The sequence below is a fragment of the Osmerus eperlanus genome, chromosome 13 (assembly GCF_963692335.1).
Source record: "Osmerus eperlanus chromosome 13, fOsmEpe2.1, whole genome shotgun sequence".
NCBI classification, from domain to species: Eukaryota; Metazoa; Chordata; class Actinopteri; order Osmeriformes; family Osmeridae; genus Osmerus; species Osmerus eperlanus.
The window spans coordinates 11,282,118-11,303,174 of NC_085030.1; the positions used below are offsets into that span (position 1 = coordinate 11,282,118).

The 21,057-nt window shown below is 45.5% G+C and overlaps 3 protein-coding genes across 4 annotated transcripts; 1 reads left to right on the top strand and 2 right to left on the bottom strand.

Moving 5' to 3' along the window:
* Nucleotides 1–45: 45 nt before the first annotated feature.
* On the bottom strand, nucleotides 46–9,647 carry ehd1a (EH-domain containing 1a). Its single transcript, XM_062476201.1, has 6 exons — nucleotides 8,969–9,647; nucleotides 4,680–4,777; nucleotides 2,285–2,526; nucleotides 1,776–1,946; nucleotides 1,315–1,479; nucleotides 46–965 (listed from the first exon to the last, which is right to left on the bottom strand). Exons 1-6 carry the CDS (start codon nucleotides 9,364–9,366, stop codon nucleotides 435–437), a joined length of 1,605 nt encoding a protein of 534 aa, XP_062332185.1. The 5' UTR covers nucleotides 9,367–9,647; the 3' UTR covers nucleotides 46–434.
* Nucleotides 9,648–11,921: 2,274 nt separating this feature from the next.
* Nucleotides 11,922–14,798, top strand: ubxn1 (UBX domain protein 1). The gene is made up of 10 exons (XM_062476073.1): nucleotides 11,922–12,086; nucleotides 12,478–12,540; nucleotides 12,633–12,686; nucleotides 12,791–12,912; nucleotides 13,097–13,190; nucleotides 13,397–13,588; nucleotides 13,686–13,737; nucleotides 13,836–13,955; nucleotides 14,133–14,316; nucleotides 14,453–14,798. The coding sequence occupies exons 1-10, from the start codon at nucleotides 11,977–11,979 to the stop codon at nucleotides 14,491–14,493; spliced, it is 1,032 nt and encodes a 343-aa protein (XP_062332057.1). The 5' UTR covers nucleotides 11,922–11,976; the 3' UTR covers nucleotides 14,494–14,798.
* Nucleotides 14,799–15,171: 373 nt separating this feature from the next.
* On the bottom strand, nucleotides 15,172–21,008 carry si:ch211-114c17.1 (pre-mRNA-processing factor 39). Of its 2 annotated transcripts, none has more exons than XM_062476072.1 (14): nucleotides 20,869–21,008; nucleotides 20,129–20,373; nucleotides 19,727–19,852; nucleotides 19,515–19,633; nucleotides 19,136–19,303; nucleotides 18,824–19,013; nucleotides 18,570–18,674; nucleotides 18,166–18,408; nucleotides 17,881–18,007; nucleotides 17,496–17,767; nucleotides 16,971–17,155; nucleotides 16,772–16,843; nucleotides 16,461–16,629; nucleotides 15,172–16,321 (listed from the first exon to the last, which is right to left on the bottom strand). In XM_062476072.1, exons 1-14 carry the CDS (start codon nucleotides 20,924–20,926, stop codon nucleotides 16,250–16,252), a joined length of 2,151 nt encoding a protein of 716 aa, XP_062332056.1. In that variant the 5' UTR covers nucleotides 20,927–21,008; the 3' UTR covers nucleotides 15,172–16,249. The 2 variants fall into 2 exon arrangements, with proteins under 2 accessions (XP_062332056.1, XP_062332055.1); XM_062476071.1 differs by having other exon boundaries at nucleotides 19,515–19,648.
* Between the last annotated feature and the right edge of the window lie 49 nt (nucleotides 21,009–21,057).

Below are 21,057 nucleotides of genomic sequence, written 5' to 3' on the forward strand. Positions count from 1 at the left end.
CATCAAAATAAAAGCTTTTTCATTATTAAGAGGAAAGAAACATGGAGCATCTATAAGTATTTATTTAAAGTAATATATGGTCAACAGACAGGAAATACAAAAATATAGAAACAACCATTCTAAAGTTAGATTTTTTTTCTTCATTGAAAGGATCAACTATTTCATTTCTTTGTATCAACATGAACAGAATATTACTTAAAAATTTCTTTAGTTAGGTATTTGATTATTTTCCCATTCACATCATGCAGTAATAAACCCCATCTTAGGTGTGCTTTGTTCCATTAAGTCCTTTCCATACCTAGACACAACCCCACCCCCAAGTCTCTCTCTGGTGCGTGTGGTTTTTGGCTCCTTCCAGAAATAATTCCTTGTCTCAGGGGTTAGGGGTTACGACTGGGCTGGGCCAAAGGAAAAAGTACCCAGCCGCCGCCAAATCATTCCATCGGCAAGTTGCGCTTTGAAGGTGGAATCAGGTGTTCAGGCAGCTTCCCGGGCAGTTCGTGACCCTCCAGCTTCACCTTGATGAGGTGGTTGGCCAGCGCAAACTCCTCATCATCCAGGTAGCCGTCCTTGTCCACGTCGGCCAGCTTCCAGATCTTCCCCAGTACCGTGTTGGGCAGCTTGGACTTCACCATCTCCTTCTTGACGGCAGCGCCTGACACCTTCCCATTGATGGGCGAAAGCGTGTAGAAGATCTCGTCGTACGACGGCTTGTCGCGGCCCACAACCCACTCCAGCTCGTCGATGCCTTCGCCGGCGCCCTCCCCGTACCCGTGGCCGAACGGGCCGCTCATGGTGCCCTCGAAGGCGCCGCCCTTCACCCGTTGGCTGGGCATGGACGCCTCCTCCTGGCGGACCAAGGTCATGAGGCGGGCGATGTCGTTGGCCAGCATGTCCTCCACATTCTCCAGCAGCTTGGGCTTGATGGCAGGGAACTTGGAGAAGTCATGGCCATTCAGAAGGTCCTGAGAGCATGACGGGGAGATTAGAAGCATGGAAGGAGACAGACACATGGCACTCCAAATGTGTTATCTGAGATAACAGAATAGGCCCAGTAGCACAGACACAGACACATAACGACGTTCTAAAATGAATGTGAGCTTGTTTATTGTGTCTCATGTATAAAGATGGCCAAAGAGAGAACTTATAAACCCTCATTCTCCTTATTTATGCCCTAAGAAGTATCTTTGGGCAAAAATCTAACAAAAAAATCCAATGTATTTCACCGATGCACATTGACTGTATTTTGCGAGGGACAACCTGTGGTGTGTGCATGTCTGTATGGAGTCTGTGTGAAGTGGCCTCCCATCCCACCTGCATCTTCTCCAGTTTGGGGAAGTCCCCAGGTGAAATCTGGTACTCTTTCTCGATCTTCAGGTAGGTGTCTTTCAGGTTAGCGATCAGCTCCTTCTTTTTGGCCTCCTTCCCAAACACGCTGGGCATGTCCTTCCTCAGAGAGCTGATGATGTAGGCGTGCACCTGGAGGAGGTTGTGAAATGGGTTGAGACAGTCACATTTGTAAGATGAGCTTACTGCCAATATGATAAATCTAAAATGGATCTATAAAGTTACCTATTCAAATATTACATTTTTTGTTGACAGATGTTTCTCAGCCTGCGATGCAGAGCAATTACATGAACAAACGTATTTAAGGAAGTTTACTGACAAGGAGCATTTGAATAGAGACACAGAACTGCATATAACAAACAACATCTTTGAGTGTATGTGTGCATGTGGAGTATATTCAAGACGACTTTATTCATATTGGTCCTCACCTTGGCGAGACGCGCCCTCTTGATGAGGTCGTTGAGCTTGCGCAGCGCGGCGTTGCGTGGCAACCCCTGGATGTCCTGGAACAGGTCCTGCTCCTCCGCCTCAAACAGCTTCCTGTTGTCCGCCACCAGGAGGGGCTGTGCCCAGAAAGACCCGATGTAGACGCGCACCACCTAGAACCACCACACAGTCACATTATGTCAAGACAGAACGATGGAACGTTTCAATAGAATGTTGTCAGGGTACAACAACATAATGTGATGGAAGGACCATCTGTTGCAGAACATGGAGAGGGCCGACTTTCCAAACCACAAGTGTTTTTTTCCCCATTTTCTTTTTATTGCCGCGCAATATATTGCATGTGTCTGTTAAGCTAGTTAAGGGAATTTGTGCCTTGCTATAGGGCACAGAAATATTAGATATTGTAAGAACCAGAAACATCAATGAGCGTGAAAGGTGCCAACCTCTGGGCGCACCCAAACCCAATAATTCTCCTTCCCCCCCAACCTACCTCGGGTGTGTTGATGATCTTGCCCAGCGACCACATGAGGGCGCCGTAAACCCTCATGAGCTGCTGGGTGCTGATCTGGTCGGCCTTGTTGAGGACCACACGCATCTTGTCCTCGTGGTTCTTGAGGGCGCGGATCACCTCCGAGAACTCGTCCGAGATGTCCAGCTTGTGTGCGTCAAACAGCAAGATGATGCGGTCCACACGCTCGGCGAACCACTCCAGTACCGCTGCAAAGTCATACCCTGGAGGAGGAGAGGGGAGCAGAGAAAGAGAGAGAGGGAGAAAGGGAGAGAGAGAAAGGGAGGGAGATAGTGTGTCAATGGTTTACACGTGCGGTGAGCTAAATAGAATTGATCTACTGGTGGATGGAAATCCAATAGGTTCTGTTGATGCAATGACGGTGAACAAATGATAAAAAGATGATGATAATTGAGTTTTTGGCAGTCGGCAGCATAGGACACAAACTCGATCCACATAATTGACTGGCGCTCAAGGCAGAACAAACTCAAAGATCTCGCATGAGTTTCTTTCCAAAATATCCCTATTTGGACATAAAACGTTTTAATCTATTCTGCTCTGCTCTTATTCAGAGACACTGGGAGCCAGATGAGACTGACGTTCATAGGGAACAAAGAGGCCTCTACAGGAAAACTGGCCCAGATCATCTGGCAAGGGGAATCCTTTCTGTAATAAGAAGAGTAGGACAAGAGAGAAGGCCAAGAGAAGGAGAGGGAGAAGAGAGAAAGACAAGAGAAGGAGAAAATGAGTTATGGTTTTGATTAGGGCCTGTGTCACTGGAGGTGGGAGAATGCGTCTGGTCTATGGCTTGGCTGCACAGCCACACAATCAGCGGTGTCAGATCTGCTGTGCACGCATTCCAGCCTGGCTTTTGTGCTTTTTTTTTGCATGTGATGGACTGTGTGAGTGTGACTGAGTGAGTAAGTGAGCACACTGCAATAGGGCGTTATTCAGACTATATCTGAGTGTGTGTGTCAGAGGTGGAAGGGAACGAAACGGAAAGAAGCAGAGGGAGAGAAAAACCCCCACAGCATTACAGCAGAGCAAGTAAGATCAAGGTAGAACAGAGAGAGAGAGAGACACAAGAGAACAACAAAGTAGGGCAGAGAAAAAAGAGAAAGGTAGCAGGAAAACAACATGCAGAGAGGGAGAGTGAGAGATAGCGAGAAAGCCGAGACAGGCAGAGACAGACAGTACATGAGAGAGCCGTGTGGCTAAAGGGGGACCTACAACTCAGAGGGACCCGTGGGATTTGATGGAGGACATTCCCTTCATGTGGCTCATTACAAAACAACTGTCCCCCAACGATGGCAACTGCACCCCTCTCCCTGGCCTGGCCTGACCTTGGTGATACTCACCCCGCTACTCCAAACCACAGCACTGACAACTGCTACGGCTTAATCCTCTACCACCACCCCAGTCATGCTAATCTATATGTCATAGTTTGACGAAACAATGCAGTCAGCCCTGTGTGTATGTGTGTGTGTGTGTCTGTACAGTACATGTCTGTGGAATGAAGTCTGCGTGTGGTATGTGGTGATCATAACACATGGGGGGAATCATTAGTATGCACCTATCCCCAAAGATGACATAGTTCCAGCCTTAAGACAAACTCGTTCTTTCTGATGTTTATCTAAGAGGCCAAGGCCATTTGGTTCTCTCTTCACACTATTTCTCATTTACACACCAAAACACAAGGAAACCCTAGTCAAATGAGCAGCCTAAAGCCAGAGTCTTTATATGGTCTCAGCTCCCTCAGACAGGCTTCTCTGTACTTCTCTCTGTTTGTCCCCTGATGACAAAGATGCTGCCAGTGGCCATGTTATACAGTGTGAGAGGCTGGGTAGTATCAGCCTAGTGCGCAATGCTGGGTTTCTATGATGGTGTGTTTGTGTGTGCTTGTGTGTGTGTGTAGGCAGGGGATATTTACACTTCTGTCAAGGTTTTTTCACTCAGCTTCCCTTTCACAAAATACCACATTTCGTATCACCCCGGGTTGCGTTATTTGTGGACAAATTCTCTTGAGAAACAGAGCCCGAGTCTCCAGAGAGAGGGGATGAATGTGTGTGTGGAATGCTCTTAGCTTTAAAGTGTGGTTTATGTGACCTTAGTCTTCACGGCTGCTCCCTGAAGGGAGAAGGGGAGAGGGGGTGGGGGCTGACAGACAACTCTGTCACCAACTGATAAAACTATAGCAAATGGAGGCTTGTGTGTGCGTGTGCGTGTGTGTGTGTGTGTGTGTGTGTGTGTGTGAGAATTTACAGTATTTGTGTACTTTTTGTGTATTTTGAGTAAGCATATTTATTGTTGTGGACTAACAGTATGAGTAAGTATGCATGTAGTGTGTGTGTGTGTGTGTATCATTTGTGGGACTGACCTCTGCTGATTCTCTGTTTCTCCCCTGACAGGATTCCAGGGGTATCGATGATACTGATGCTCTCCAGAACGGGGTTGGGCATCTGAGCACACATGAACCTGAGAGACAGAGAGAAAGAGAGAGAGAGAGAGAGAGCGCATGACAGAGATAGCAGGTAAAGGTGAACAAAAAATAGAACGTAAAGAACCAGTTAAACAAGGTTGACAGTGATGAAAGATAACACTGTGTCCGTCTAAACTGAATGTTTGCTTCCGACACATCTTAAGACTGAAACGGAAAAAGGGAGGGGAGGGGGGGGGGGTTGGGAGTCAGATGGCTGAGCGGTGAGGGAGTCGGGCTAGTAATCTGAAGGTTGCCAGTTCGATTCCCGGCCGTGTCAATTGACGTTGTGTCCTTGGGCAAGGCACTTCACCCTACTTGCTTCGGGGGGAATGTCCCTGTACTTACTGTAAGTCGCTCTGGATAAGAGCGTCTGCTAAATGACTAAATGTAAATGTAAATAGTTAATTGTCTGAAGTCTTCAGACATGACTCATTAGAAACAAAGAAAGTTGTTTAAACCATGACAACTACAGACCCTTATGAAATTGTGTTACACAAAAGACACCGTTTAGCATATCTGCATGGGCGTATTATTGACCACAAGCCATTTCACATTCAAGGAGAATCACAGGGTGGTGATTCAGGAGTGTACATGAAAAACTACACATAAGTCAGCTGTGTCCTACACACACACGCACACAAAGGCTCCGATTGTTTAAAAGCCAACGCTTTGGAGTTCCCATTCTAGAAGCTTCTCTTCCTACCCTACTACTCTCGTTCACTCACACAGAACTAATATTCAAAACATAGGCCCACGGGCACCAGGGTCACAAGACCTGTGTGGCTAGCTGGGCTAAGCCTTTAACATTCTTCGCCTCCACCCCGGCGTAGTAGTGGAGTTTACCCTCCATAGAGCCTCTATAGAGTAGACAGGAAAGGGGAAAAATTGAAGGCCAAACTAGAAGTTAAATTCATAGGGAAAATGAGCCCCGAGTGGTATCGTGTTACAATTGACTGGTGCGCCAAGCATAACAAAAACATTTTTTTCCTTTCCTTCTCTCCTTTGGCTCAGGCCTGATCACATATCATTCTGTCCATGCTTGCCCTTTTATCAAGCCTAACATTTTCCACTCAAAGCTCTCAAACCCATGATCGTCCCCACAATCCTCATAAATGTAACCCCCGACACACACAAACATACACACCATAGCCTCAACATCCCAGAATAAGAAAGGAAAACACTAGCGTCAACCCTGAGGATGTGGAGCGTGTGTGCTGCTGGAGGGCTTTCCGACACGTTCCCCCCTTTTTACAAAAAAGTGCTCTTCCTGTGAGCCCCCAGAGCAAAGTGCCGAGTCAGTGTCCTGGAATAACACACAGGCCAGGCCCCGAGCGGAGCGGAACTCCAGCTCTGCTGACTCTCACACTACCAGGCTGGCTATCTCTACAGTGGACACAGACTCAGAGGCCCCTCTGACTGGCAGTCTAGATGGACAACATTTAGTTACAGGGCTGTATAGGTAATAAAGCTAATAACTGGTTATAGAGGTCATCTCAAGTTAAAGACCAATGGTCAATGTTCTTTTTTTCCAACACAGTAACATAATTAACTGCCCTTTAATATGGGTTAAAGTGGTCATAGTCTACACAATCAATCACATCAACAGCTGTGTTCATGAGTAGTAGATGAAATCCCATTAACCCTTGTGTTATCTTCGGGTCATTCTGACCCATCAGTCATTGTGACCCACCGTCGTATTGCGACAGATTTACCGCATACAAAGACAAAGTGAAGCATTTTCTTTTAACCGTTGGGCTGTCTCAGACCCCCCACATTGCAAAGGTTAAAAGAAAATTATTTTAATTTGTTTTTGTATTGGGTAAAATTGGGTAAACACAACGATGGTTCGTTATGAAACTTTGGGTCATGTGACCCGAAGGCAGCACGAGGGTTAACTGAACCACATTACCGCTCACTTCTCCACTGCATGGTCATACTGTAACAAAGAGGAACTTTAAAGTTTCTCTTGACCTTCGCAGGTCATGTTTTAAGTAAACCACAAAATGTGAAAATGTCACAATGTTTTAGACCAGTGTTTCCCAACCTTTTTTCAGTCATGGCCCCCTTAGAAAAGTCTCTACATTTTGTGGCACCCCCCACCAGGGGCGTAGCCAGGACATTATTTCTGGGGGGGCCAGCTCTGGCCAGTCTTTTATTTGGGGGGGCACTTGATTGTCAAAAACGACTATTTTAAAACTCACACACTCCATCACTCAGAGCAGCAGTTTTCTAACGGTATCCAGTGGTTAGCTGCTAGTCTCCATTGAAGCGCTGTCAGAATGCAGGTACGTTGGTTTGTGTCTTGCGCTGTTGATGGGGGCGTGGCCCAACATGTTGCGAATATGGGGCTTGTAGCATAAGTGACAAATGCCAATATAAGATGACTTCATAAAAAAAAATACTAATGCATTTATTTCAGCTTTATACCGTTTCTGTCCAGGAAGGTTTTAAAAAATAAAAATAAACAAAGGCCCCCCCAACCTTTTTGATAATTAACTGCCCTTTAATATGGGTTAAAGTGGTCATAGTCTACACAATCAATCACATCAACAGCTGTGTTCATGAGTAGTAGATGAAATCCCATTAACTGAACCACATTACCGCTCACTTCTCCACTGCATGGTCATACTGTAACAAAGAGGAACTTTAAAGTTTCTCTTGACCTTCGCAGGTCATGTTTTAAGTAAACCACAAAATGCCAATATAAGATGACTTCATAAAAAAAAATACTAATGCATTTATTTCAGCTTTATACCGTTTCTGTCCAGGAAGGTTTTAAAAAAAATAAACAAAGGCCCCCCCAACCTTTTTGTGAGGCACCCCTGCTCTCGTCAGACGGCACTCCAGGGTGCCGCGGCACCCCGGTTGGGAAACACTGTTTTAGACCATAGCTTTAACAATAAGTAGCCAGGGAGTAGAACTACCACATTAGAAAGTTCTACAATCCCAGTAGGTATGGAGGACACAAGTTTGTAGTCCAACATCTGCTTCGTCCGTGTATCTTAATCCAGCATGTCTGGCTGTGAGGAGGCGGTGCTAATCTAAGGCGGTGCCAGATTGAGCTCATGGTGACTGTGTCCAGAAACCTGACCAGCACAAGTCTGTGTCCACAAGGCCAGGTTTATTTCACCATCTGTTCAGCTTCTGCTCAGCTGCAGAGCAGGACTACATTACACAGGATGCTCAACCCTAGGGAAGGCAGAACCTTTGACGGTATTTTGAGAGTTCATTTCGGGTTTTTTCCACCACCACCTCACAAAATCTAACTAGTCCTAGATCATAGTAGAGTGGGGTCATAGATGTGACCCTTTAAAAGGTCTGATGACTCGATCTTGACGGCTATTGATGTCACAATCACTAGCAAGCCCTGTTGACTCATCAAAGTCTATGATGCCATTATTCTAAATCGGATAGAACTGATGTCATAATACCAACTGGAAAACACCAGAAATCTGATGTCATAATGCCATCAAAACATGGAAAGATTATTGAATATTGAAAATGATCAATTATAACCAACCAGCACTGATATCAAAAGAAAATGTATAATTCGGATTCACTTACACAATAATTCAGAACAAGGAAGACCAAAATCATTAAACAAATCTTGACTTGTGAATGACCTCATGTCCTGAATGTCATAAGAAAGATGTCCCATTTTACAAGAATGTCATAGTACCAAAGACACCAAAACCTGTAGATTAACTACAATTTCAAAATGCCTTGTCACAGACAGAAGTCTTGATAGAAGTTAGCAACAAACGTGGCAACTGAACTAAAGCCTGAGGTTTTAAACTGCGAACAGCTAAGGACAAAAATACTCACTAGTATGTTGCTTAGAGGCCTGGATCAAAATAATTTAAATTTTCCAGCTATCCTAGTGACATTATAGCCAAGCACATGGCTCGAGGCTGAAGATTTAATGATAGAAGACAATTGCAGTAGTGGGTGTTTTTATTCCCCACATGTTTAGGCTTGTTTTTTTTATTAGAATGGTATTTATCCACTGCCAACGAGAATATGGGCTTGTCACTTGAACGTTGATCTCATTAGGCTAGATCGTTAGCATTGAATTGGGTCGTGTGTGTTGTAAGACACAATTGTACAACATGAATATTTTGCAGTCAAACTCATTAACGCTGTACACATTTTTCACATTCTTTACAAGAATTGGGCCACGAGATTACCTGTTAAGGAACGCGTTGCCAAATGCGTTGAGTTTACGGAAGGGTTTTTTGGGGTCGACTACCAAGGCGTTCCCCGGTATTACACCATCCTGATCGCCGTGCATCACCGCGATGAAAGAATCTGTGGTTGGCTCGGGTCCGATTCTCATCCCTGGAAAGTCTTGCTCCATAAGGTGTCTGATAAATGTGGTTTTTCCTGTTGAGTATTGACCGACCAGGAGAACCATTGGTTTGTTGTCGAAGTCGGCATCCTCAAGTGCAGGTGAGTGGAAGTCATGGAATCGATAAGCGTCCTCCAGGGGAAATAGTTTAGTCCGATAGAGTCGCCGCAAACCGTCAGCAACATTCTGAAAAAGTTCGGGGTCTTTTTTCCCGTTTTTATTTGACCAGCTGAACATAGTGGCTAACGTTAACGACACGAATGGTGTCGGTCGCCCTTGTTGAAGTTGGCAACAGAATAGTGGTAGTAAGTCGGCGAGGTCTTGAAATGTTGATTGTACCAACCTCCAGAGCAAACTAGCGTACTTTCATTCAGGAGAGAAGACAATTCCAGATTGCTATGGATGTAGCTACTAATCTATGTGTTGTTTCAATATCCTTTAACCCCTGGTTTGATCAAGAGGTTCAGTGCATCTAAATCCTTCGTCGTCTGACACTGGCTACTTCTGGGATTGTGGACTGTGACACGCAGAAAGCGGAAGTATAATAAACATTTCAGAAGAAAGGTCCTAACTGGTGTATGAAATGTTATAAACCTTGACATATGAGGTGGGGGCAGGGGCCATACGCTAACTGAAAGGAATTTATGCCGACAATAACGGCGATAAAAATGCTGATACGGCATGTGTATGTTCTTCTTTAAAGTTGATTCTTCTGAGTGGTATAGCTCAGCTGACTTGATGTATGTTCTTTAGTGGGCCTACAGTACTTCCCTTTAGTCAATAATTGTCACAGAACAAAAATTAGTAATACCTTGTTTAAATGACACAAATGATTCCGAGTTGTGTTGCTTAGTATGTCCCTTGTACCACATGTACCCTTGTACCACATTATTATTATTTTTATTTATTTATTATTGTTGTTTAATGCCCCTGATGTTACATGTATAAATAACATGGGATTACTCACAATGTGAAATGCTGTACTGTCATGTACCAAAGATGAAAGCAATTCCAATTTAAAGACACCTATTAAAACAGTACAGTAGGCTATTATAGTAGTTTATTGTTGTGTGTTTATAGTGAAATGAAAGGGCATACACAGTATTGAAGAGAAAATAGACCCACTTTAATTTGAGCACATACAGGTGTGATTGTTACTGAGGGTTACTGTTGTTCAAGACCTGTGAATTGTCTACAGAAATGATTCAGGCGTGAAGAAGAGGTGTCTCTCTACACATAACAGCAGCTCCACTGGAACCCTGAGCTATTCCATATGGAGATGCTGTTACAAACAGTGAGACCCACAACCACTAAGTCCAGTGAGTTAGTGACAGTTATTTATATGAAGAGTAGAGTAATAGTGAGGACTGGTTACACTTGAATCATGGACTCTTCCCAAACCTCGAATTGTGTGATGAATAACAAGTATGTGGTGTGAAAACATATTTGAGCATATTTGAGCAAATGCAAATGTGTGTGCTCAGAAGGATCTACCATAGGCTGACACTGCTCCCTGTTGGTTATGGTGAGTTACAAAAATGCAATCTGTAAAGCTTTTGAAGACATGTAGTACAGCCAAGAACACATAAAAGCTCTTTTTTTTATTACCCACTTACGATATAGAGCATATACCACTAAAATCATGGCAAATCATCCACTGGAGGGTGATTTTTATTATGGATGCAATGGAGGGTCAATGATCAATTTCATTTTAAGTATGAGTTTAACTGACAGAAGTTGAATTAGAAAGATATTTCTCAGTGTTTGACAATGTGTTATTAAAACTTCAGTAGAACGGCAGGCAGGGAACCCCAAAATTATCCGATGATCTGTAGGCAGCTTGATCAGAATCTAAACCATGATGTCATCTCAGACTCCAGATTTGAAATCCCAGTCCTTCCTAGAAATTATTTAGACTTTGACAGTGTGATCTTTAACCCCTAGCCCTCGCTATATATTCCCTGACTGAAAAACAAAACAATAAAACAATTCACCAGTTTGTAAGTGACCTTGGCCCCCTGTTACCTCCTTCAACCTTACTCACCATTCATTCCAGTCTTACCTGTTCCATTTTCTTCTTGTTAATCAGAATAAGTCTAGATTGTGATATCCCCTTAATATTTAATTATATCTACCTAAAGTACTTTGTGACCAGGTGACGCAGTAGGTAACTGTAGAAACACTGCAATCCCCTTATTATAAAATAAATAGGCTAATGACAGACATACAGCCAATGAGTACGCAGTCTGCAGAAGAAAAAAAACTAAACATCAACACATCACCTTACTTCTATCCATATTCAATTAAAGTTAGTTTTACTTTACAACCAGTATTTTTTTAATGAACGGATACTCACCCCTTGGAAGCTCAGTTCATTGACGCCATTCAGGCAACGTGCAGCAGAGATGTAAGGGAGAAAAGGAGAGTAGATAAAGAGAAAGAAAGAGATGTAATGTAAATGTTCATGTAAATAGTGAGAGATAATTAAATGTTTGTGTGTAAGATTAGAAAGGTTAGAAATAAATGGATAGGAAGAGTACGAAGAGTGTGTTCAAGAGAGTTGGTTCTTAGCAAAGGGTTGATACAGACGGGAGTGAGCGCTTAAGAGGGACGGATAAATTAATCATTATACTTACAGTAAATATGTAACAAACCCAACCCATAACCCCAGATCCTGTTAATACGCCCACAGAAGTATATAGTCATACAACACTTTCACAAACACACACACAAAAATAGAGAGAGAGAGAGAGAGAGAGAGAGAGAGAGAGAGAGAGAGAGAGAGAGAGAGAGAGAGAGAGAGAGAGAGAGAGAGAGAGAGATGACTTGATCGTGTCATTACACTAGATGGCAGCAATGACTGTGAATGGGAATGTTTTGGAAATGCGGTCTCTTGTCCAAATCGACTTTCCGTACTTGCATGTGGAAGGGAAGCGGTATCGACTGTTGACTTCGATGTGAGTAACTGGTTATCAAAGGATGCTATTTAATATTAAATAACAACGCATTAGAAGATTTAGGCAAAATGATTTGCATGACACAATGATAATCCACACTACACATGATCAATCTGTTCAACATACAGTATTCTGTAGATAGCCAGAGGCTAGCCACCTGAAATTAGCCATATTAGCTAGCCAGCTAGCTTGCTACAGTTAACCGAGCCTGGCACAAACATGTAAACAAAATATGAGCTGTGTTTGTTAACTTTGCATCGCCAATTGCTTTATGTTACTGAAACGTGTTCCGTTCTTATGGCCCTTGCTTCTTAGTAAATATGTCATGTCATTAAACTGATTTAATTTCTCTGGGCAGCAATGTAAGTACTAACTTTCATTTCCTTTTCAGCAAAATGGCAGAACAAACGACGCTTGACAGCCTTTTGGAAATGGGATTCGATAGGAATAGAGCGTAAGTACCAGGCAAAGTAATCGAACAGATCATACTAACGTTTTTATAACTTGGAATCAAATTTGAATTTGAGTATGTGTCTGTGCCTCCAGAGAAAAGGCGGTGGCACACACAGGCAACCAAGGGATTGAACGTGCTATGGACTGGTAAGTCTAACATACGAAAAGAGTCAGATCCTGTTGAATTTTTCAGAATGACCAGACTTTTCCCTTTCATTGTCTGGCATTGTCTGTCTCTGCGTATCCCACAGGCTGATGGAGCATGAGGGTGACCCAGACATTGACGAGCCATATGTACCTCCGGTGGGGAATGTTCTTGGAGCAACAGAAAGCCAGCCTAGCCCAGCCCAACCCTCAACTCAAACACCTGAAGGTAGGTGGTCCTAAGGGCAATATTGCATCCATATTCCTTGTATGTCACTCTCTCTGCACCACTAAATATATTTAATGACACATAGCCACCAAAAATATGGAGCTAAAAAGATTCTAATTTAGTTTCATACATCTTCATCATTTGTAACACATTTCTCATGTGTGAACCCTCCGGCCATTGACAGAGAGCGGAGAGACTGGAGACATGACTGACATGATCCAGGATGGGAGTACCAAACGGCCAATGACAGAAGAGGAGAAACGGGAGCAAGTAAAGAGGTCAGAGAGCTTCAGTGACCCCTCAAAGCTTTCTTATACTCACTTGGCTTTATTGAAATGATTGAAAATAATGGTGGAGGTGTTGTAAGCACAGTGCTTCCCAGTAAATCAGAACCATCGGCAATAAGGGTTCTTTCAGAACTCAGAGTTTTCTCTACCATCTCCATTCACGTGTGTGTGTGTGGCCCTGCCTGGTTGCGTCTCAGGTTAGAGGAGCTGATGCGAGTGAAACAGGAAGAGCGGAGAGAGAGGGAGCGAGCGGAGGAGGTGGAGAGGGAGAAGCAGAGGAGGAAGCAGGGCCAGGAGCTGCTGCATATCAAACAGAAGCTGCAGGACGATGAGATGAAGAAGCTGGCAGAGCTGCGCAGGAGAGAGAAGATGGAGGACAAAATGGCCAAGTATGATCTATTCTAATATGTTCTACTCTATACCCGTTTCTAGTGTGCTGTGAACTCCATTGCTCATGGTCAATTCTGTTCTTGCCTCTCAATGCAGACAGAGGGTCAGAGATAAGATAGCACGTGACAGAGAGGAGAGAGCACAGAAGGTTCTAATCTAATCTAGTACAATATTTGTCATGATTTCATCCATCTCTCCCAAAGTACTTAGTTCCCTTAACGTCTATTTTGTTCTCCTTCTCCTCAGTTCGGAGGTGGTTCCTCCAGCACAACAGTCTCCTCCCCCACAGCTGACCCCACCCCACCCTCACCCACCAGCCAGGGTCCGCCCCCTGCCAAGAAAGATTATGATGAGTGCAGGATACAGGTAAGAGCCATGTGTGTGGTGACAGTGACAGTGGGGCCCATATGCGAGAGAGGTACCGTTTTCTGGGTAAGACGAGTGTAACCAATTAGAAAATAAAATGTTTTGAGTCAGAAGATGGACACAACTAACCATGAAGACAGACTTTGGGCACAAACACCTCATTCTGCGTCTCTGTAGGTGCGAATGCTGGATGGCTCAGCCATCACTGCCGTGTTCAAGGCCCAGGAGCCGCTGGCTGCCGTGCGCGTTTACATCCAGGTGAACGGCAACACGGCCGAGGGGCAGGACTTCACTTTGTTGTCGCCGTACCCCCGCCGCGTCTACACCGAGCTGGACATGGAGAAACCACTACGGGAGCTGGGTGAGAGAGAGCCACCACTGACATCAACAGGCCTGTACTAGGACATGTTACAGCAAAGCTTCAACTTTAACATGCAATAATCTAAACATGTACTAAATCTAAACATCTTTTCACCTTCTTTCTTGTCTTGGTTCAGGTTTGGTGCCTTCGGCTGTGCTGGTCGTTGCCAAGAAGTGAGAAGTAGCTAGCTAGGAGAGTAGGCGCTATGAGAGTCTACCTCTTCCACCACTCATCACAAATACAGAAGACACAGGACACTGTTCCAGCTAGCAGCTTTGCTATGTTAGCCAGCCAACTTTGGCTAAACAAGATAAAACAGTTGTCATTGACAGAATTTTTAAGAATTTTGGTGGCCTGAAGTGTCTTGTAGTCAATTACTATATTATTTTTTATCACTAAAATGTTTTGAGTTAGCTGGCCAATTGGTCAATGCAGTTTTCTGGAACAGTCCTGATATAAACAACAAATCGATCTTCCTCAAACCAACGTGTTGAACTCAATCTGACTCTTATGTAGCAACTCATAAGAATTCATTGATTATATAGTAAGACCTCGAGTTAACATGGGTTCCATACAGCAACACTCATCACGTGGAATTGTTTTGTAAATTGAAGAATTTAGTGGTGTACTGATTATTGACACAATCACTATTTGCTTGAATAAAACTGACTTAGAGCACAACTGTTTTTTTTTTTTTTAATAAGTCAAAACTATAATTACCATTAAACTCCAGTACACAAGATGCCGTCATGGTTTAGGTATATGTCTGGTCTAATTAGGTGATTATGATCATTCTTCCACATGAACCACTTGTGTCATCTTTCCAACCCACCCCAACTCCAATTTAATGCCACCTCATTTGCTAACATTTTTATTGAACAATGTAAAAGTGGAGGCCCACACGTAAATTCAAATATGTAAAAAGATACTCGGCCACACTGGTGCTGTGACTGAATTCTACTGTGCATGCATTGGAGTAAAACAAAATGGAATGGCATTCATAAACGTGAGGAGTGATGCAATGGCAGCGGTCCTGTCGATAGCGAGTGTTTTTCTTAAAGAGCGCACAGACCACTACACTACTTCTATTAGTTTATGGCCAATCTATTGCATTAAGTACACTACACACACTATACAGCATGACATCCCCCTTACATGGACTTCCTGTGACTGGAGCACCAAGACAGACACACAGCCGGATACGTGTTCACATTCACAAAATGGCTGGACCAGCATCTTGTCTGCAGGACCTGAAGATTCAACTGAGCCGAGTCTGAGTGGAATGCCATCATTCATTCATTCATTCATTCATAGGCTACATATACAGACACAGCAGTTGCATGAGAGACTGAAGAGCTTGGACATCATAGACACACTATAAAACACCCTTATATACATTAGAAAAAGAATAGCTTAAGTACGGAATGATGCAAGGTTTCAGTAACTGCGCAAAGTAGACAGAAACAAGCTTAAAATCGAAAGAGCAAGAGGGGTGGGGGTGGTGGGGGGGGAGCCTTTTGGATGTTAAGAGAATACAAAAATAGTTATTGTAAAAACAATGTACAGTCGCACAACTTCAGAGATCAGACTGAGACTGGCTCACGCTTCCTGTTCCTGACAAGCGAAGGGGTTTTCTGCAGAGATGGGATAGTCCAGTCATTCAGAGCTGTGTTCTGTGCTACAAACATCCATCCATCCATCCTTCCCTTCAACCCTTGAGGTTAAATCATTGTTCAACATATCTGGTTAGGTTAAGCCAGACTGGGGGCCATGGATATTTGAAATGGTGATTTCCGCAAGGGAGGGAGGGAAGGAGAGAGGAAGGCTGATTGTTGATGGGCTCAGGACTGGGCGGTGGAGACTCCATGCTGAAACGTCCTCAGGGGTCGACTTCCTGCTGTTCACTGGTGCGTTACAGTCTATCTCTTTCTCTCTAGCTGGGAGGATAGTAGCCCTGATTGTAGTTCCATGGGTTCTGGTAACCGTAACCTCCATATTGTGGTTGCTAAATAAAGAAAATGGATTAGCAGCTGTAGTAAGAGTTTTAGGAAGTATGTACAGTACTATGCAAGTAAGAAAAGTATAAAGATTATAGCAAATGCATTATGATACTACAAGACACAGGCTGTAATCCTTTCATGTACCTGGTACCAGCTGTTGTACGCCCCATAACCTCCCTGACCACTCATGTCCCCGCCCATCATGGGGGGAGGGGGCGTGGTTATGGGAACGTGAGGCATGGTGGGAGGGGCCTGGGCAGGCTCTGCAGAGCCGTCGTCTGATTTGCTCATCTTCTCGGGTTCCTCGCCATCACTGTGGACCGCCAGTAAACCACCAGTTTGACTAATCAATCACATTCCTGACATGCCCATAGTGAACCAGGTAAATACAATTATTAGCTAATAATGAAATTTGTGTCATTTCCCCCTGGCCTCAGCCACCCTCCCCTCCTCACCCGTTCTCCGCTCCTCTCTTCTTGCCCAGCTCCTTCAGCAGCTTCTGGTGCTCCTCATAGATACTCAGCACACTGGAGCAAAGGAAAGAGCAACAAAAATAAAACAAGTATCAGTGTGTGCATATGAACAGTACTGAATGGATTCACATGACAAACCCCATTGTAGGTCATCCCCCACAGCTGAACAGAAGGGACTCACCTCTGCACAGAGTTCCCATAGTCCTCAGCGTACTGCAAGCCTCTCTGGGAGAAGAGGATCTTGGTCCGGGGCGAGAGGGGTGCGGCCAGTGCCCGTGTCACACACTCCTGCACCCCCTCAGGCGAGCCACGGGGGTCCCCTGACACCTCCAGCTCCAGCAGGTTCAGGTGCAGCTTACTGTTATCCTGGATGAGGGAAGATGGGATCAGCGGCAGCGTGAAGATGACAGATGGGAGGAATGGGAAATTAGTATTGAACTGGAAGTTTACAGCCCCCTTGTCTATCCCTCCATCTCACCCAGCTCCCTTTCCTCCACTACCCCTGGCCTTTCCTGTAGTTCGTCCCCACCCCACGCTTAACCACAAACCTTTCCTTTCCTACTACTGGTTTTGAATGTTATAGTTTATCCATGTGTACTAAAGAAGTCTATGCTGCTTCCACAGTACAGCACCGGCAAGGCTTTTCGCTATTTTAGTGCCAAAAAAAAAAGCCATCGGCAAGCTACTCCCCCTCCCCTCCCCTCACCGGGCTGATCTCCAGAGCCTCCTGCAGGACTCCACGGGCCTTTCCCGGGTTCTTCAGCAGCTTGAGCAGGTAGCGGGCCAGCTTAATGGAGTAGAAAGCATGGAGGGACGGCGTTTCTTTGGACTGGGCCACTGCATCCCTTAGCAGTGCCTCCGATTCATCGGTGCGGCCAGCCCGCCTCTCCAGCCCCACCCTACGCAGGCGGACCACGGCCAGGCCAGGCATGGCGGCCTCCAGAGCCACCAGCACTCTCCTGGCCTCGTCCAGGTTTCCTGAGGAGGGAAACGGGAGGAAGGATGAAGAAAATATGAAGAAGCCCTGGGGTTTCCCTGCCACTGCACGATGGAGGTGACTGTGTGTAGGGGTGTGTGAGGTTTGTACTCACCATGCCTCTCCTCAAATGTGGCCCACTGCAGGTGGATGGTGTGTTTGTGGGCCAGGTGGACCTCACATGCTCGTATGAACAAACTCCTGGCTTCCTCCAAACTCTGAGGCTCCAGGTACTTGACGTACTAAAAAAACACATGCATGCAGACACACATTAGAGCCAATGGAAAAACAAGCTACAAACTGACAAGTCACAGGTGTGGTTTAAGGCCATTAGAACAGCGACCCCTTATCAGACTTGATAGGTCACCGATTTCGGTACAACAACGGCAATCTCCCTCACCTTAGTCCAGAACTCTTCATAGAGGGCGCATGCGATGAGGCAGCGCTCGAAGAGGACGCGAATCCTTCGGTCGCCCCCGGCAACCACCCCGCTGTCCCTCAGGGCCTCCAGGAACTCGGGGTCCTCGGTCTCCGTCTCCCCCTGGCCCAGATCCACCTGGGTCAGCTCCCAGTCCAGGTAGGAGTGCCAGGCCCGCAGCTGGGCCCGGTCCAGAGGCTTGACGTGGAAATAGGGACGCTTGATCTGCAGGGTTAGTGAGGAGGATGAGGGGAGGTCAGGGTTGAGGCAAAAATATGATTTCTGTGTCTCAGCAACAAAGTGTTTTCGGGGAGGATCGTAAAAGGAAAGTCAGTGAGTGAGCACAGATATTTAGGTGTGTGTGTGTGTCTCAGGGGGAACCTCACCGCATCTTCAAAGTTCCAGCGCTTCCTGACCTCCCCCTCCATCAGCTGGAAGACCTTCTCTCTGCGAGCCAAGGCCAGCTCTCGCATCTTCTGCATCATCTCCTCCTTATTGAACAACAACAACAACAACAAGCATGGTCACACCTCAGACAAACCAACCTACTGTCTAAACAAATCCTTTCTTCACTGCCTCGATGAGAGATGGATTTGCCTGAGGAGTGCTGACATGCCTGAGGAGTGCCAGGCTAACTTACGGAGTCTTTGCCGTCGAGGGACGCGGGCTCCTCCTCCCCCGGGGGCCTTTCTTCCTCCTCCTCTCCCCCCTCGGCCCGGGCGGCGGCCCTCTCGGCTTTCAGGGCCTGCCTGTACTCAACACACAGCTCCTCATACTCCTCTGGTGACAGCACCTCCTTGGGCTCGTTGGTGTTCAGGTGGACCTTGAATCTGAAGGGCAGTGGCAGAGAACAGGGGAGAATTGGAAGGGAACCTAGATTCCAGTGATCAGCTAGCTATTATACCTTATTGCTGTCTGACTGTATACTGTGTGCACATCTGTGTGGTCTTACTTCTCGTAGTGGCTGCTGTAGAGCTGCGTAGGGGTCTTGAGCGCCCGGTCGTAGACCCCCGTGGCAGCCTTCATGTCCCCCTGCTCCTTCTCCCACTCCACATAGAGGTCCCACAGGCGATCGGAGTGGAAATCTAGCCCAGCGGCCACAAGCGCCTCCTCAAATGCACTGGTGGAAGACAGGGAGGAGACAGTCAGCCTTGCACACAGATGATCGGGCTGCAACAACTCGTGGGAGTGTGTACAGTGTGCATTATGTGTGTGCCAGATTTATGTATGTGCATGAGCCTGTACAAACCTTAGTGTGTGTCGAATTAGAAGTGTATGTGTTTGGATAAAGGCATCTGCTAAGTGAATACACCATAATTTGTGAAGTGTACCTGCGGATACGCTTGGGGGACTCTGGCTGGTTCATATCCAGGGTGCCCAGGAGCAGGTTGATGTAGTGGATCCACAGATCTACACTCAGAGGGATGGCCTGCAATCCCTGCACACACACCTGGAACACCAGAGACTACACGGTTTAGGGATCACATCACATATTCTGAGCGGGGTCGTTTCGTTTCGATCGACCAAGCCCCTCCTCCTTTACCTCCTCTGCTTTGGTGGTGTATCCAGCCCGGCGCTCCAGGTCAGCATACTTCTTCCAGTAACCATAGCATAGTGGATAGCGGGCCAGAAATGCTACAAGAGCTCGCCGAGAAGCAGTCATGTGACTCTGCAGACATAAGGGACGCAAGTGTTATGTCATTATTTGTATTCAGTTAATTACTCTAACCATTAAGATAATTTGGAGTACTGGTCATCTCTGTAGATGTGTCACAGTGGGGCTGTGGTCCTACTTCGACTGCATAAACATGGTTTACTAACAGCTTCTGTGACCGGTATTACCTTGTTTCTCACCTCATACTTGCTAAGTGACAATGCATATCATTAATCTTCAAATTACGTAATTATACACAATATCAAGCCAGATGCTGCACATTTCTCCAACCTCTTGCTCGCAGTACTGCAACAGGTCGGTCCAGCTTGAGAAATCCTGTGGATTGTCGTGGGCCGCTTTCCACAGGCGGTCAAAGTCCACTGGCAACTCCCCTTCATCGTCCTCCTCGGCCGGGGGCATGGTGTATGCATTCGGATCTGGGGCTGCCGCCACCTCGGGTAGCTCACTGCCTGCGTTCTCCTCTGAATCAACAGCCATATCTGTTGCAGACTCGAAAGTCTCTGAGACCTCCGGAGCTGTCAAATGAGAAATTCGTTGATGAGCAAATGAGTTGAATTTATAGCTATCAGTAACGCACCGTTCAGCGGATTAGTTGTTCGTATACCACAAGCTACTTAGCCAACAGGCTAACTAGTAATAACATTTTTTGTTTTACTTGATCACACAACATATACAACCATCATAGTGGACGGTTAGCCTCTCGAAAACAGATTAAAAGCTAACAATAACCAAAGTATAAAGAAATGTTCAAGGGGGAGGCCACTAGCTACCATATTTTTCATTCATTGGAGCCAAAAAACGTGTCAACTCGGTCATGGCTAATGCGCGACTGGCTAGCTAGCTGTGTAGCTAGGATTGCTAACGGCGTTATCCGTCTGTGCATGTTTACGTTGCTCTGTTGGCTGATATGGTCACAATTAACTTATTTTCGGCAAACAACGAGGATTAATATATTTGCATCGTTCCGCCATAAGTATTATATTACAGTTTAATCGATTATTGTTGCCAACCTGAAGGATCCCCGAGTTCCCCGTTGTTGCTGAAGTCTTCCGAACCTTCTGCCGCCATGACTGAAAGTGTTAGTTTACGTCACTAAAATGCGACAAAGGTCCTCAGCTTCCTATTCCTAAAATGTCCTTTAATATCACTGACGGTTGTCCAACGTTTCGTATGCACTCGATACTATTGATATAACAAAG

Bases quoted from the DNA above. Each gene is read 5' to 3' on its own strand.
- ehd1a (XM_062476201.1), bottom strand. From the start codon at position 9,366: ATGTTCAGCTGGTCAAATAAAAACGGGAAAAAAGACCCCGAACTTTTT. The intron at 1,947-2,284 runs GTAGGTTGGGGG...TGGTGGTTCTAG, and splicing joins AGATCATCAACACACCCGAG to GTGGTGCGCGTCTACATCGG. The intron at 1,480-1,775 runs GTGAGGACCAAT...AACCTCCTCCAG, and splicing joins AGAGGGCGCGTCTCGCCAAG to GTGCACGCCTACATCATCAG.
- ubxn1 (XM_062476073.1), top strand. From the start codon at position 11,977: ATGGCAGCAATGACTGTGAATGGGAATGTTTTGGAAATGCGGTCTCTT. The intron at 12,087-12,477 runs GTGAGTAACTGG...TTTCCTTTTCAG, and splicing joins TATCGACTGTTGACTTCGAT to CAAAATGGCAGAACAAACGA. The intron at 12,541-12,632 runs GTAAGTACCAGG...CTGTGCCTCCAG, and splicing joins GGATTCGATAGGAATAGAGC to AGAAAAGGCGGTGGCACACA.
- si:ch211-114c17.1 (XM_062476071.1), bottom strand. From the start codon at position 20,926: ATGGCGGCAGAAGGTTCGGAAGACTTCAGCAACAACGGGGAACTCGGG. The intron at 17,156-17,495 runs GTGAGGGGAGGG...TCCCTCATCCAG, and splicing joins AGGCTCTGGAGATCAGCCCG to GATAACAGTAAGCTGCACCT. The intron at 16,322-16,460 runs GTACATGAAAGG...TTCTTTATTTAG, and splicing joins CGTACAACAGCTGGTACCAG to CAACCACAATATGGAGGTTA.